General features: G+C 40.2%; 1 protein-coding gene across 1 annotated transcript; it reads right to left on the bottom strand.

The window, feature by feature from the left end:
• Nucleotides 1-82: 82 nt before the first annotated feature.
• LOC115187644 (protein Jumonji) lies at nt 83-14,519 on the bottom strand. Its single transcript, XM_029746615.1, has 6 exons — nt 14,493-14,519; nt 6,398-6,616; nt 5,430-5,560; nt 4,007-4,187; nt 3,563-3,670; nt 83-2,362 (listed from the first exon to the last, which is right to left on the bottom strand). Exons 1-6 carry the CDS (start codon nt 14,517-14,519, stop codon nt 2,153-2,155), a joined length of 876 nt encoding a protein of 291 aa, XP_029602475.1. The 3' UTR covers nt 83-2,152.
• Nucleotides 14,520-16,512: the final 1,993 nt, after the last annotated feature.

Consider the following 16,512-nt stretch of genomic DNA (forward strand, 5'->3'; position numbering starts at 1 on the left):
GAATAGCTTGGTGGTTGTTAAACACAGAGACGTTTGGCAGGATGCTTGGAGGGTACAGACACACGGCACTGAGAAGAACACATTTGGATAGACACTGTCAAACCTTTTTATTCAACCTTAATGGGTACTAACAAATAAAATAGAAAATAAAACGGTCATTGTCCAACTTGAATCAGCATGGAAGGAAAACAGTATCAGAGATAATAAATTAGACGGTCGGCTGTAATGAGCCTGTTGTAAAAAAACAACCAAAACATCAAACTCTGTATATATGTGAACTTTAAAAATGGATTGTTTTTGTAAGGGGTCTCAACAAGCTGATTTAAAGGACTCTTGTCTCGAGGCTGGAGTGCAACAGCAGGAGGTACTGCTTCTGTACATAGTCGATTTTACAATTTTATTATTCTTCTACTTATTTTCCCTTATCTTAAAAAAGTAAAGGTAAAAAACGAGGGGATTGAAACGATGCTGTACTTCAGTGATATAAGAAGCACTTCTCCATACATGTTACCAGGGCAACCCTGGCCCCATACAACTAATGTCCAATACAGTTGACACAAGGGTTGTGATACAATATATTATTTTTTGGTCTGCACAAAAAACATTTACACAACCATTTCACTGTCTCCACAACGCTTGTGTAATTGTATATTTGTTTTGTATCACAACCGTTGAGTGTATACGGGGCCACAGATGAAGTAACGGGTGGGGGGGTGGGAGTAAGGCTTTTCCTTCATAAATCCCCTACTCCAAAACACTGCATTCCATTCCTTAAAAGGCTCAGGTACATGTATCTTTAGACATTGACATTGTTTTATATGTACAATGCTGTTGTGGTTTTCAGTTTTTCTTCTTTGATAAAACACCTGGACTGTAACTCTCCCAAATGGCACCCTATTCCCTATATAGTGCCGTTGGGGCTCTGGTCAAAACTAGTGCTCTAAATAGGGGATAGGCTGCCATTTGGAACGCAGTCCCAGAGACCCAAGAGTTGCAGGTCAAGAGCCTATAAGGGTCTAGAGTGGATAACTTGGTCACAAAACAAAAACTATCGGCACCAAAAGTGATTGAAAATGATTAGTATGCATTTTGTTTAGGCACAGTGTTTCACGCCAAAATGGTCAGATGAGCGGTGTGAAGCCCACGATGACCGTTCCACTCTTGGCCAATTCTCTAAATAATTATAACATCAAGGATCTGAGAAGGGGCCCTGTTTTATACTGAGGCCAGGGTCGTATTCACTAGGAACCAAACAGAAGCAAAAGGGCCAAAACGGGGAGGGACTACCTGAACATGTCCAATAAGGAACGCTTGTTTTTTGTTTTTCTGTTGCAAAACGTTTTGCTACGTTTAGCACTAATAAATACGACCCACTTTTTGCGCTCCGCTGGAAAAAACTTTATCGTATTCATGTATTACAAACCCCTGAAGAGCCTTATTACTGGTTGGAGTCTAACGCAAAACTGTGTGTAGAATCAACTTATTGGTAACAAGTTCTAAAAACGTGTTCACAGTTCAGGATGCAGTCCAATGGCTTTGAGCGAAACAGAAATGATCATTATTATTATTACTACTACACCAATGACAGTATAAATTGAGCACCAAGATGTAGCAGCAGGGAAGTGAAGTCTGTAGGTAATAACAGTAGCTAGGAGGATATTGGGATATCTAGATACAATTTACAGTATTGGACGAAGGGCTGGATTCAATCCATATCGCTGAAGATCCGCGCTAACATTTTAAAGGTCATTTCCAATCGAGCTGAGATATGCAGCGAACGCGGGAACGTTGCCTTCAAATTTCAATTGAGCTGTAACGCGGATCCTCCGATACGGAACTGAAACCAGCCATTAATGCCTCTTAAAAAGAACATGTTTTTTTACGCTAGTGCAAAAGCCGTGGTTTAAGGAGCACATTCTCCACACTGAGCAGAGAGAAATGTACCGTCGTGAAGCACTGGTCCTGTTGGAATACTTCAGAAGTCCTTCCTTTCTACCTTCCTTCCTTCCTTTGAAGTAATCACAGGTGCGAATTGGTTGGATTGGTGACAGTAATTGGGTGGTAGTAACCTAACCACTTGTAAATCTGTGTTTACCTCAAAGAACCCAGGAAGGAAGGATGTGAAGTATTGGAGCGCGGCCCATGATGTGAGTTATTTAGAGCTGAGGGCGGTCTTGGGCAGGGTGGAGGAGGGGAGGCGGGTGAGGGACACAGTGATGGAGGTTCTGTTTCGGGTGCTGCGTTTGGCCGGGGTGGACGTCTCACCGAGGCCCTGAAGTCCTCTCGTCCCCCTCCTCTTCTCAGCACCGCTCCTCTCCAGCACTCTCCCACACACCCTGCTCACCAGATGGTTGATTTGGTCCTGAGAGGAAGAGGAATTGGAATCAGGAGAAGAAGAATGTGGGTTGACATTGAAGAGTGGGTGTAGTAATTGACGACCTCCTACTTCCTAATAATGGAGGTCTGGACTATGAATGTATTGATTGTGTTGAGCTGAACTGCTTTCATGTTCTGAGAATTTTCACATCTCCTGGTTAAACAAGGTTACATCAAATGTTGGAAAGAATTTAGACCAGTGTGCTGTAGTAGTGTGTACTGTAGTAGTGTGCTGTAGTAGTGTACTGTAGTAGTGCGTACTGTAGTAGTGTACTGTAGTAGTGTACTGTAGTAGTGTGCTGTAGTAGTGCGTACTGTAGTAGTGTACTGTAGTAGTGTGCTGTAGTTGTGCACTGTAGTAGTGTACTGTAGTAGTGTGTAGTGTACTGAATTTGTGCACTTTAGTAGTGTGTAGTGTACTGTAGTAGTATGTAGTGTACTTTAGTAGTGTGTAGTGTACTGAATTTGTGCACTTTAGTAGTGTGTAGTGTACTGTAGTAGTATGTAGTGTACTTTAGTAGTGTGTAGTGTACTTTAGTAGTGTACTGAAGTATACTTTAGTAGTGTGTACTGTAGTTGTGTAGTGTACTGTTGTACTGTACTGTAGTAGTGTGTAGTGCACTAGTAGTGTACTGTAGTGTGTAGTGCACTGTAGTAATGTAGTAGTAGTGTACTGTAGTAGTGTGTAGTGCACTGTAGTAATGTGCTGTAGTAGTGTACTGTAGTTGTGTACTTTAGTAGTTTGTAGTGTAGTGTGTAGTGCACTGTAGTACTGTACTGTAGTATACTGTAGTTGTGTACTTTAGTAGTGTAGTGTACTGTAGTAGTGTGTACTGTAGTTGTGTACTGTAGTGTGTAGTGTACTGTAGTTGTGTGTAGTGTACTGTAGTAGTGTACTGTAGTAGTGCATAGTGTACTGTAGTTTGTAGTGTGTAGTGTAGTGCACTGTTGTACTGTAGTAGTGTGTACTGTAGTGCACTGTAGTGTGAAGTGTACTGTAGTAGTGTACTGTAGTAGTGTACTGTAGCAGTGTGTAGTGTACTGTAGTAGTGTGTACTGTAGTAGTGTACTGTAGTAGTGTGTCGCGTACTGTAGTAGTGTGTCGTGTAGTGTACTGTAGTTGTGTGTAGTGTAGTATACAGTAGTAGCGTAGTGTACTGTAGTAGTGTGTAGTGTACTGTAGTACCTCGTCGTAACGGTACATCATTTTGAGGCCTCGGCAAGACTTGTGTTTCTGTACGTACAGCAGGACACACTCCAGACAGAACACCACGTTCTCACTCTCCTGAACCACCTGCAGGGACATGAGGAGCATGCCGTCAGGACAGAATAAACACAACATTTTCCCTCCTGAACCACCTGCAGGGACATGAGGAGCATGCCATCAGGACAGAATAAACACAACATTTTCCCTCCAGGGACAATAAAGTAAGACCGGTCTTTTTACAGGACATTTACGATTGAGCTCACATCTGCAGACTTAACCATCGATGCCATCTCCACGAACATCGGGGAAATGGCCTTTCAGAAGGCTCCTTGTTGGCCGTGCAGTGCGCTTGTCGACAACGTGCCTTTGATTGAATCCCTGCCTATGTTTTGGCCCAACCTTCCCTGCCCAGTAAAGACTCACCATGGAGAGGTAGCAGAGGTGTTGGCACACCTGGCAGCGTCGGTCCGAGGGGTCGAGCCTCAGCCACTGGCGCTGGATCCTCCTGCTCTCTGACGAGGCCTGGTTGTCATGGCTACAGTAGCGGGCAACAGACCGCAGGCCGGCGTCAAACAGATCCCTGCGCTGTCTCAACTCTGTATCCCTGGAACAGGTAGAGCAGACTGGTGTATCGTCTGTAATCAATGGCTACTGTTTCCTTTTTTTAAAGTTGTAGAAAGGGTCAATTTGCAATAGGTACCATGTACTTTTAAATGAATGATGTATAGCTATTGATTCTTGAGAGTGGTTACATTTCTCCAGCCCCATCCCACAGCTGTTTATTCAACAGGTGGTGGGGTGACTGCTTTGTCGTTTTTTGAATCCCAGATTGCCCTTTTAAGAGTAGCATTACATTCTATGTATGATGGGACTGTGATAAAATCAAATGTATTTATAAAGCCCTTCTTACATCAGCTGGTATCTCAAAGTGCTGTACAGAAACCCAGCCTAAAACCCCAAACAGCAAGCAATGCAGGTGTAGAAGCACGGTGGCTAGGAAAAACTCCCTAGAAAGGCAGGAACCTAGGAAGAAACCTAGAGAGGAACCAGGGTCTGAGGGGAGGCCAGTCCTCTTCTGGCTGTGCCGGATGGAGATTATAACAGAACATGGCCAAGATGTTCAAATGTTCATAGATGACCAGCAGGGTCAAATAATAATAATCACAGTGGATGTCGAGGGTGCAACAGGTCAGCACCTCAGGAGTAAATGTCAGTTGGCTTTTCATAGCCGATCATTGCCGCTCCTGCTGTCTCTAGAGAGTTTAAAACAGCAGGTCTGGCGTCAGGTAGCACGTCCGGGGATCTACAATGATACTGTGATCTACAATGATACTGTGACCTACAATGATAATTCTGCTATTAATACTGTGATCTGGAATGATGATACTGCTATTGATACTGTGATCTACAATGATACTGTGACCTACAATGATAATTCTGCTATTAATACTGTGATCTGGAATCATAATACTGCTACTGATACTGTGATCTGGAATGATAATACTGCTATTGATACTGTGATCTGGAATGATAATACTGCTATTGATACTGTGATCTGGAATCATAATACTGCTATTGATACTGTGATCTGGAATGATAATACTGCTATTGATACTGTGATCTACAATGATACTGTGACCTACAATGATAATTCTGCTATTAATACTGTGATCTGGAATGATAATACTGCTATTGATACTGTGATCTGGAATGATAATACTGCTATTGATACTGTGATCTGGAATCATAATACTGCTATTGATACTGTGATCTGGAATGATAATACTGCTATTGATACTGTGATCTGGAATGATAATACTGCTATTGGTTAAATAGTTAAACCCACCTGAGGTCTTTGAGAAGTGAGGTCATGGTACTCAGAATGACACCATTCTCCCGTTTAGATTCTGACATTGCGATCTGGTACAGCAACTTCTCCATGGAGAAGGACCTCTCTATGCGTCGACATTTCAGCTCCTGTGGAGGAGAGGTAAGAGATATTTCAACATTTGATATGACAGGGTCTTTTGACAACATATCCCAGTTCAGATGAATGGATGTGCTCAGTTTGGTAAACCCTCGCAAATCCCTCCTTTCATGCAGTAGATGTGTAGGGAACTAAAATCCATGTGGATAACAGAATCTTTGATACTGAACTGACCAGCGGAACACCGGGTACACAGAGGCACTCTCTACCCTCAGTTTGTCCACTCTATCTGAACTGACTGACTGATAGACAGACAGACTGACTGACTGACTGACTGACTAAACTATGTGTTGACTTTGCCAGGAAGCTGGTTAAGTCAGACTTTAGAGTCTGGTTACCACCCCTTCGTGAGGAGCTTTCAGGACTGGAACTCAGTCAAACTGGCCACCCCAAGATGTACAGGAGCATGGAGAGGTACAGGACGGGTACAGGAGTTCATACTCTATGTGGTCAGACTCCTAAACGAAAATGGATTTTCGTTAATTTTAGCAAAGACATTTATATCACTTTGAAATTGTCTTGAATAACAATATATATATTTTTTTATTGTAACAGAAAAGTAATTCAGATTTTTTTTATGGAGAACTGTGTTTAAGAATCTGTATTAATGTTGAAGACCAATACATTAATCAAACTGATCTTGCAACTTTATCTGTGAAAACAACATTGATCATGCCGATGCCAACGACTAGTAACACTATACTAAATACTACAGCAACGTTAGCATGGCAGGTAACATTATCATCCATTATGTACTGAATTAAACTATACTCTTCTTTCAACTAATAGCTTTTCCTTCAAGTATTGATACGACGGGGGGCTCCAACCTTGGCAGCCTGGTATCCCGTGTTCAGCCACTGGGGGGTGGCGAAGTGCACTGTCTCGGAGACGCTGTAGCCGCAGCACACCTTGGAGACGAACGCTGCCGGGAAACAGACGACGAACTGGCCACTCTGCTGGACGGTCCGGTGCACTTTGACCCCCGCTCGACACAGCACCTCCGGAGAGATCTGGAGGGAGGGAGGGAGGGAGAGAGCATGTATTACCTGACGACCAAGTCTACATCCCAAATGGCATCCTCTTCCAGATGTAGTGCACTACTTCCATCCTGTTCCCTATATAGTGCACTACTTACATCCTGTTCCCTATATAGTACGCTTCTTGCACCCTGTTCCCTATATAGTGCAGAACTTTTCACCAGAGCCCAGTGTGTATGTGTGTGGACAGTGTTTATGTAGTCCATGTTTGTACTGTATGTGTGGACAGTGTTTATGTAGTCCATGTTTGTACTGTATGTGTGTGGACAGTGTTTATGTAGTACATGTTTATACTGTATGTGTGGACAGTGTTTATGTAGTCCATGTTTGTACTGTATGTGTGGACAGTGTTTATGTAGTCCATGTTTGTACTGTATGTGTGTGGACAGTGTTTATGTAGTCCATGTTTGTACTGTATGTGTGTGGACAGTGTTTATGTAGTCCATGTTTGTACTGTATGTGTGGACAGTGTTTATGTAGTCCATGTTTGTACTGTATGTGTGTGGACAGTGTTTATGTAGTCCATGTTTGTACTGTATGTGTGGACAGTGTTTATGTAGTCCATGTTTGTACTGTATGTGTGGACAGTGTTTATGTAGTCCATGTTTGTACTGTATGTGTGTGGGCAGTGTTTATGTAGTCCATGCTTATACTGTATGTGTGTGGACAGTGTTTATGTAGTCCATGTTTATACTGTATGTGTGTGGACAGTGTTTATGTAGTCCATGTTTGTACTGTATGTGTGGACAGTGTTTATGTAGTCCATGTTTGTACTGTATGTGTGGACAGTGTTTATGTAGTCCATGTTTGTACTGTATGTGTGGACAGTGTTTATGTAGTCCATGTTTATACTGTATGTGTGGACAGTGTTTATGTAGTCCATGTTTGTACTGTATGTGTGTGGACAGTGTTTCTGTAGTCCATGCTTATACTGTATGTGTGTGGACAGTGTTTATGTAGTCCATGTTTATACTGTATGTGTGTGGACAGTGTTTATGTAGTCCATGTTTGTACTGTATGTGTGGACAGTGTTTATGTAGTCCATGTTTGTACTGTATGTGTGGACAGTGTTTATGTAGTCCATGTTTGTACTGTGTGTGTGGACAGTGTTTATGTAGTCCATGTTTATACTGTATGTGTGTGGACAGTGTTTATGTAGTCCATGTTTGTACTGTATGTGTGGACAGTGTTTATGTAGTCCATGTTTGCACTGTATGTGTGGACAGTGTTTATGTAGTCCATGTTTGTACTGTATGTGTGTGGACAGTGTTTATGTTGTCCATGTTTATACTGTATGTGTGGACAGTGTTTATGTAGTCCATGTTTGTACTGTATGTGTGTGGACAGTGTTTATGTAGTCCATGTTTGTACTGTATGTGTGTGGACAGTGTTTATGTAGTCCATGTTTGTACTGTATGTGTGTGGACAGTGTTTATGTAGTCCATGTTTGTACTGTATGTGTGGACAGTGTTTATGTAGTCCATGTTTGTACTGTATGTGTGTGGACAGTGTTTATGTAGTCCATGTTTATACTGTATATGTGTGGACAGTGTTTATGTAGTCCATGTTTGTACTGTATGTGTGGACAGTGTTTATGTAGTCCATGTTTGTACTGCATGTGTGTGGACAGTGTTTATGTAGTCCATGTTTGTACTGTATGTGTGTGGACAGTGTTTATGTAGTCCATGTTTGTACTGTATGTGTGGACAGTGTTTATGTAGTCCATGTTTGTACTGTATGTGTGTGGACAGTGTTTATGTAGTCCATATTTGTACTGTATGTGTGGACAGTGTTTATGTAGTCCATGTTTATACTGTATGTGTGTGGACAGTGTTTATGTAGTCCATGTTTATACTGTATGTGTGTGGACAGTGTTTATGTAGTCCATGTTTGTACTGTATGTGTGTGGACAGTGTTTATGTAGTCCATGTTTGTACTGTATGTGTGGACAGTGTTTATGTAGTCCATGTTTGTACTGTATGTGTGTGGACAGTGTTTATGTAGTCCATGTTTATACTGTATGTGTGGACAGTGTTTATGTAGTCCATGTTTGTACTGTATGTGTGGACAGTGTTTATGTAGTCCATGTTTGTACTGTATGTGTGTGGACAGTGTTTATGTAGTCCATGTTTGTACTGTATGTGTGTGGACAGTGTTTATGTAGTCCATGTTTATACTGTATGTGTGGACAGTGTTTATGTAGTCCATGTTTGTATTGTATGTGTGGACAGTGTTTATGTAGTCCATGTTTATACTGTATGTGTGGACAGTGTTTATGTAGTCCATGTTTATACTGTATGTGTGGACAGTGTTTATGTAGTACATGTTTATACTGTATGTGTGGACAGTGTTTATGTAGTCCATGTTTATACTGTATGTGTGGACAGTGTTTATGTAGTCCATGTTTGTACTGTATGTGTGGACAGTGTTTATGTAGTCCATGTTTATACTGTATGTGTGTGGACAGTGTTTATGTAGTCCATGTTTGTATTGTATGTGTGGTCAGTGTTTATGTAGTCCATGTTTGTACTGTATGTGTGTGGACAGTGTTTATGTAGTCCATGTTTGTACTGTATGTGTGAACAGTGTTTCTGTAGTCCATGTTTATACTGTATGTGTGGACAGTGTTTATGTCGTCCATGTTTATACTGTATGTGTGTGGACAGTGTTTATGTTGTCCATGTTTGTACTGTATGTGTGGACAGTGTTTATGTAGTCCATGTTTGTACTGTATGTGTGGACAGTGTTTATGTAGTCCATGTTTGTACTGCATGTGTGGACAGTGTTTATGTAGTCCATGTTTGTACTGTATGTGTGGACAGTGTTTATGTAGTCCATGTTTATACTGTATGTGTGGACAGTGTTTATGTAGTCCATGTTTATACTGTATGTGTGGACAGTGTTTATGTAGTCCATGTTTGTACTGTATGTGTGGACAGTGTTTATGTAGTCCATGTTTGTACTGTATGTGTGGACAGTGTTTATGTAGTCCATGTTTGTACTGTATGTGTGGACAGTGTTTATGTAGTCCATGTTTGTACTGTATGTGTGGACAGTGTTTATGTAGTCCATGTTTGTACTGTATGTGTGTGGGACAGTGTTTATGTAGTCCATGTTTGTACTGTATGTGTGTGGACAGTGTTTATGTAGTCCATGTTTATACTGTATGTGTGTGGACAGTGTTTATGTAGTCCATGTTTGTACTGTATGTGTGGACAGTGTTTATGTAGTCCATGTTTGTACTGTATGTGTGTGGACAGTGTTTATGTAGTCCATGTTTGTACTGTATGTGTGGACAGTGTTTATGTAGTCCATGTTTGTACTGTATGTGTGTGGACAGTGTTTATGTAGTCCATGTTTGTACTGTATGTGTGTGGACAGTGTTTATGTAGTCCATGTTTATACTGTATGTGTGTGGACAGTGTTTATGTAGTCCATGTTTGTACTGTATGTGTGGACAGTGTTTATGTAGTCCATGTTTGTACTGTATGTGTGGACAGTGTTTATGTAGTCCATGTTTATACTGTATGTGTGGACAGTGTTTATGTAGTACATGTTTATACTGTATGTGTGGACAGTGTTTATGTAGTCCATGTTTACACTGTATGTGTGGACAGTGTTTATGGAGTCCATGTTTGTACTGTATGTGTGGACAGTGTTTATGTAGTCCATGTTTATACTGTATGTGTGTGGACAGTGTTTATGTAGTCCATGTTTGTACTGTATGTGTGGACAGTGTTTATGTAGTCCATGTTTGTATTGTATGTGTGGACAGTGTTTATGTAGTCCATGTTTGTACTGTATGTGTGTGGACAGTGTTTATGTAGTCCATGTTTGTACTGTATGTGTGAACAGTGTTTCTGTAGTCCATGTTTATACTGTATGTGTGGACAGTGTTTATGTCGTCCATGTTTATACTGTATGTGTGGACAGTGTTTATGTAGTCCATGTTTGTATTGTATGTGTGGACAGTGTTTATGTAGTCCATGTTTATACTGTATGTGTGTGGACAGTGTTTATGTAGTCCATGTTTATACTGTATGTGTGTGGACAGTGTTTATGTAGTCCATGTTTGTACTGCATGTGTGGACAGTGTTTATGTAGTCCATGTTTGTACTGTATGTGTGGACAGTGTTTATGTAGTCCATGTTTATACTGTATGTGTGGACAGTGTTTATGTAGTCCATGTTTATACTGTATGTGTGGACAGTGTTTATGTAGTCCATGTTTGTACTGTATGTGTGGACAGTGTTTATGTAGTCCATGTTTGTACTGTATGTGTGGACAGTGTTATGTAGTCCATGTTTGTACTGTATGTGTGGACAGTGTTTATGTAGTCCATGTTTGTACTGTATGTGTGGACAGTGTTTATGTAGTCCATGTTTGTACTGTATGTGTGTGGACAGTGTTTATGTAGTCCATGTTTGTACTGTATGTGTGTGGACAGTGTTTATGTAGTCCATGTTTTATACTGTATGTGTGTGGACAGTGTTATGTAGTCCATGTTTGTACTGTATGGTGTGGACAGTGTTTATGTAGTCCATGTTTGTACTGTATGTGTGGACAGTGTTTATGTAGTCCATGTTTGTACTGTATGTGTGGACAGTGTTTATGTAGTCCATGTTTGTACTGTATGTGTGGACAGTGTTTATGTAGTCCATGTTTGTACTGTATGTGTGTGGACAGTGTTTATGTAGTCCATGTTTTATACTGTGTGTGTGTGGACAGTGTTTATGTAGTCCATGTTTGTACTGTATGTGTGGACAGTGTTTATGTAGTCCATGTTTGTACTGTATGTGTGTGGACAGTGTTTATGTAGTCCATGTTTATACTGTATGTGTGGACAGTGTTTATGTAGTCCATGTTTGTACTGTATGTGTGGACAGTGTTTATGTAGTCCATGTTTGCACTGTATGTGTGGACAGTGTTTATGTAGTCCATGTTTGTACTGTATGTGTGTGGATAGTGTTTATGTAGTCCATGTTTGTACTGTATGTGTGGACAGTGTTTATGTAGTCCATGTTTGCACTGTATGTGTGGACAGTGTTTATGTAGTCCATGTTTGTACTGTATGTGTGGACAGTGTTTATGTAGTCCATGTTTGTACTGTATGTGTGGACAGTGTTATGTAGTCCATGTTATACTGTATGTGTGTGGACAGTGTTTATGTAGTCCATGTTTGTACTGTATGTGTGGACAGTGTTTATGTAGTCCATGTTTGTACTGTATGTGTGTGGACAGTGTTTATGTAGTCCATGTTTGTACTGTATGTGTGGACAGTGTTTATGTAGTCCATGTTTGTACTGTATGTGTGTGGACAGTGTTTATATAGTCCATGTTTATACTGTATGTGTGGACAGTGTTTATGTAGTCCATGTTTGTACTGTATGTGTGGACGTGTTTATGTAGTCCATGTTTTGTACTGTATGTGTGTGGACAGTGGTTATGTAGTCCATGTTTGTACTGTATGTGTGTGGACAGTGTTTATGTAGTCCATGTTTATACTGTATGTGTGGACAGTGTTTATGTAGTCCATGTTTGTATTGTATGTGTGGACAGTGTTTATGTAGTCCATGTTTATACTGTATGTGTGGACAGTGTTTATGTAGTCCATGTTTATACTGTATGTGTGGACAGTGTTTATGTAGTACATGTTTATACTGTATGTGTGGACAGTGTTTATGTAGTCCATGTTTATACTGTATGTGTGGACAGTGTTTATGTAGTCCATGTTTGTACTGTATGTGTGGACAGTGTTTATGTAGTCCATGTTTATACTGTATGTGTGTGGACAGTGTTTATGTAGTCCATGTTTATACTGTATGTGTGTGGACAGTGTTTATGTAGTCCATGTTTGTACTGCATGTGTGTGGACAGTGTTTATGTAGTCCATGTTTGTACTGCACGTGTGGACAGTGTTTATGTAGTCCATGTTTGTACTGTATGTGTGGACAGTGTTTATGTAGTCCATGTTTGTACTGTATGTGTGTGGACAGTGTTTATGTAGTCCATGTTTGTACTGTATGTGTGAACAGTGTTTCTGTAGTCCATGTTTATACTGTATGTGTGGACAGTGTTTATGTAGTCCATGTTTGTACTGTATGTGTGGACAGTGTTTATGTAGTCCATGTTTGTACTGTATGTGTGTGGACAGTGTTTATGTAGTCCATGTTTGTACTGTATGTGTGAACAGTGTTTCTGTAGTCCATGTTTATACTGTATGTGTGGACAGTGTTTATGTCGTCCATGTTTATACTGTATGTGTGGACAGTGTTTATGTAGTCCATGTTTGTATTGTATGTGTGGACAGTGTTTATGTAGTCCATGTTTATACTGTATGTGTGTGGACAGTGTTTATGTAGTCCATGTTTATACTGTATGTGTGTGGACAGTGTTTATGTAGTCCATGTTTGTACTGCATGTGTGGACAGTGTTTATGTAGTCCAGTTTTGTACTGTATGTGTGGACAGTGTTTATGTAGTCCCTGTTTTATACTGTATGTGTGGACAGTGTTTATGTAGTCCATGTTTTATACTGTATGTGTGGACAGTGTTTATGTAGTCCATGTTTGTACTGTATGTGTGGACCGTGTTTATGTAGTCCATGTTTGTACTGTATGTGTGGACAGTGTTTATGTAGTCCATGTTTGTACTGATGTGTGGACAGTGTTATGTAGTCCATGTTTGTACTGTATGTTGTGGGACAGTGTTTATTGTAGTCCATGTTTGTACTGTATGTGTGTGGACAGTGTTATGTAGTCCATGTTTGTACTGTATGTGTGTGGACAGTGTTTATGTAGTCCATGTTTATACTGTATGTGTTGTGGGACAGTGTTTATGTAGTCCATGTTTGTACTGTATGTGGTGGACAGTGTTTATGTAGTCCATGTTTGTACTGTATGTGTGTGGACAGTGTTTATGTAGTCCATGTGTACTGTATGTGTGACAGTGTTTATGTAGTCCATGTTTTATGTATGTGTGTGGACAGTGTTTATGTAGTCCATGTTTGTACTGTATGTGTGTGGACAGTGTTATGTAGTCCATGTTTGTACTGTATGTGTGTGGACAGTGTTTATGTAGTCCATGTTTATACTGTATGTGTGTGGACAGTGTTTATGCAGTCCATGTTTGTACTGTATGTGTGGACAGTGTTTATGTAGTCCATGTTTGTACTGTATGTGTGGACAGTGTTCATGTAGTCCATGTTTGTACTGTATGTGTGGACAGTGTTTATGTAGTCCATGTTTGTACTGTATGTGTGTGGGCAGTGTTTATGTAGTCCATGCTTATACTGTATGTGTGTGGACAGTGTTTATGTAGTCCATGTTTATACTGTATGTGTGTGGACAGTGTTTATGTAGTCCATGTTTGTACTGTATGAGTGAACAGTGTTTCTGTAGTCCATGTTTATACTGTATGTGTGGACAGTGTTTATGTCGTCCATGTTTATACTGTATGTGTGGACAGTGTTTATGTAGTCCATGTTTGTACTGTATGTGTGGACAGTGTTTATGTAGTCCATGTTTGTACTGTATGTGTGGACAGTGTTTATGTAGTCCATGTTTGTACTGTATGTGTGGACAGTGTTTATGTAGTCCATGTTTGTACTGTATGTGTGTGGGCAGTGTTTATGTAGTCCATGCTTATACTGTATGTGTGTGGACAGTGTTTATGTAGTCCATGTTTATACTGTATGTGTGTGGATAGTGTTTATGTAGTCCATGTTTGTACTGTATGTGTGGACAGTGTTTATGTAGTCCATGTTTGCACTGTATGTGTGGACAGTGTTTATGTAGTCCATGTTTGTACTGTATGTGTGGACAGTGTTATGTAGTCCATGTTTGTACTGTATGTGTGGACAGTGTTTATGTAGTCCATGTTTGTACTGTATGTGTGGACAGTGTTGTAGGCATGTTTACTGTATGTGTGGACAGTGTTTATGTAGTCCATGTTTATACTGTATGTGTGTGGACAGTGTTTATGTAGTCCATGTTTGTACTGTATGTGTGGGACAGTGTTTATGTAGTCCATGTTTGTACTGTAGTGTGTGGACAGTGTTTATGTAGTCCATGTTTTGTACTGTATGTGTGGACAGTGTTTATGTAGGTCCATGTTTGTACTGTATGTGTGTGGACAGTGTTTATGTAGTCCATGTTTATACTGTATGTTGTGGACAGTGTTTATGTAGTCCATGTTTGTACTGTATGTGTGGAACAGTGTTCTGTAGTCCATGTTTGTACTGTATGTGTGTGGACAGTGTTATGTAGTCCATGTTTGTACTGTATGTGTGTGGACAGTGTTTATGTAGTCCATGTTTATACTTGTATGTGTGGACAGTGTTTATGTAGTCCATGTTTGTACTGTATGTGTGTGGACAGTGTTTATGTAGTCCATGTTTGTACTGTATGTGTGGACAGTGTTTATGTAGTCCATGTTTGTACTGTATGTGTTGTGGGCAGTGTTTATGTAGTCCATGCTTATACTGTATGTGTGTGGACAGTGTTTTATGTAGTCCATGTTTATACTGTATGTGTGTGGACAGTGTTTATGTAGTCCATGTTTGTACTGTATGTGTGGACAGTGTTTATGTAGTCCATGTTTGTACTGTATGTGTGGACAGTGTTTATGTAGTCCATGTTTGTACTGTATGTGTGTGGACAGTGTTTATGTAGTCCATGTTTATACTGTATGTGTGGACAGTGTTTATGTAGTCCATGTTTGTACTGTATGTGTGTGGACAGTGTTTCTGTAGTCCATGTTTATACTGTATGTGTGTGGACAGTGTTTCTGTAGTCCATGTTTATACTGTATGTGTGGACAGTGTTTATGTAGTCCATGTTTGTATTGTATGTGTGGACAGTGTTTATGTAGTCCATGTTTATACTGTATGTGTGGACAGTGTTTATGTAGTCCATGTTTGTACTGTATGTGTGGACAGTGTTTATGTAGTCCATGTTTGTACTGTATGTGTGTGGACAGTGTTTATGTAGTCCATGTTTATACTGTATGTGTGTGGACAGTGTTTATGTAGTCCATGTTTGTACTGTAGTGGTGGGACAGTGTTTATGTAGTCCATGTTTGCACTGTATGTGTGTACCAGTGTTATGTAGTCCAGTTTGTAATGTATGTGTTGTGGACAGTGTTTATGTTGTCCATGTTTATACTGTATGTGTGGGGGGACCGTGTTTATGTAGTCCAATGTATGTACTGTATGGTGTGGGACAAGTGTTTATGTAGTCCCTGGTTGTACTGTATGTGTGTGGACAGTGTTTATGTAGTCCCATGTTTGTACTGTATGTGTGTGGACAGTGTTTATGGTAGTCCATGTTTTGTACTGTATGTGTGGACCTGTTTATGTAGTCCATGTTTGTACTGTATGTGTGGACAGGTGTTTATGTAGTCCATGTTTATGACGGTATGGTGTGTGGACAGTGTTTATGTGAGTCCCTGTTTGTACTGTATGTGTGGCACAGTTGTTTATGTCATGTCCATGTTTGTACTGTTATGTGTGTGGACAGTGTTTATAGTCCATGTTTGTACTGTATGTGTTGGGACAGTGTTTTATGTATCCATTGTATGTAGTGGACAGTGTTTATGTAGTCATGTTTGTACTGTATGTGTGTGGACAGTGTTTATGTAGTCCATGTTTATACTGTATGTGTGGACAGTGTTTATGTAGTCCATGTTTGTACTGTATGTGTGGACAGTGTTTATGTAGTCCATGTTTGTAACTGTATGTGTGTGGACAGTGTTTATGTAGTCCATGTTTGTACTGTATGTGTGTGGACAGTGTTTATGTAGTCCATGTTTTATACTGTATGTGTGTGGAACAGTGTTTATGTAGTCCATGTTGTATTGTATGTGTGGACAGTGTTTATGTAGTCAATGTTTATACTGTATGTGTGG

The sequence above is a fragment of the Salmo trutta genome, unplaced genomic scaffold, assembly GCF_901001165.1.
Source record: "Salmo trutta unplaced genomic scaffold, fSalTru1.1, whole genome shotgun sequence".
NCBI lineage: Eukaryota > Metazoa > Chordata > Actinopteri > Salmoniformes > Salmonidae > Salmo > Salmo trutta.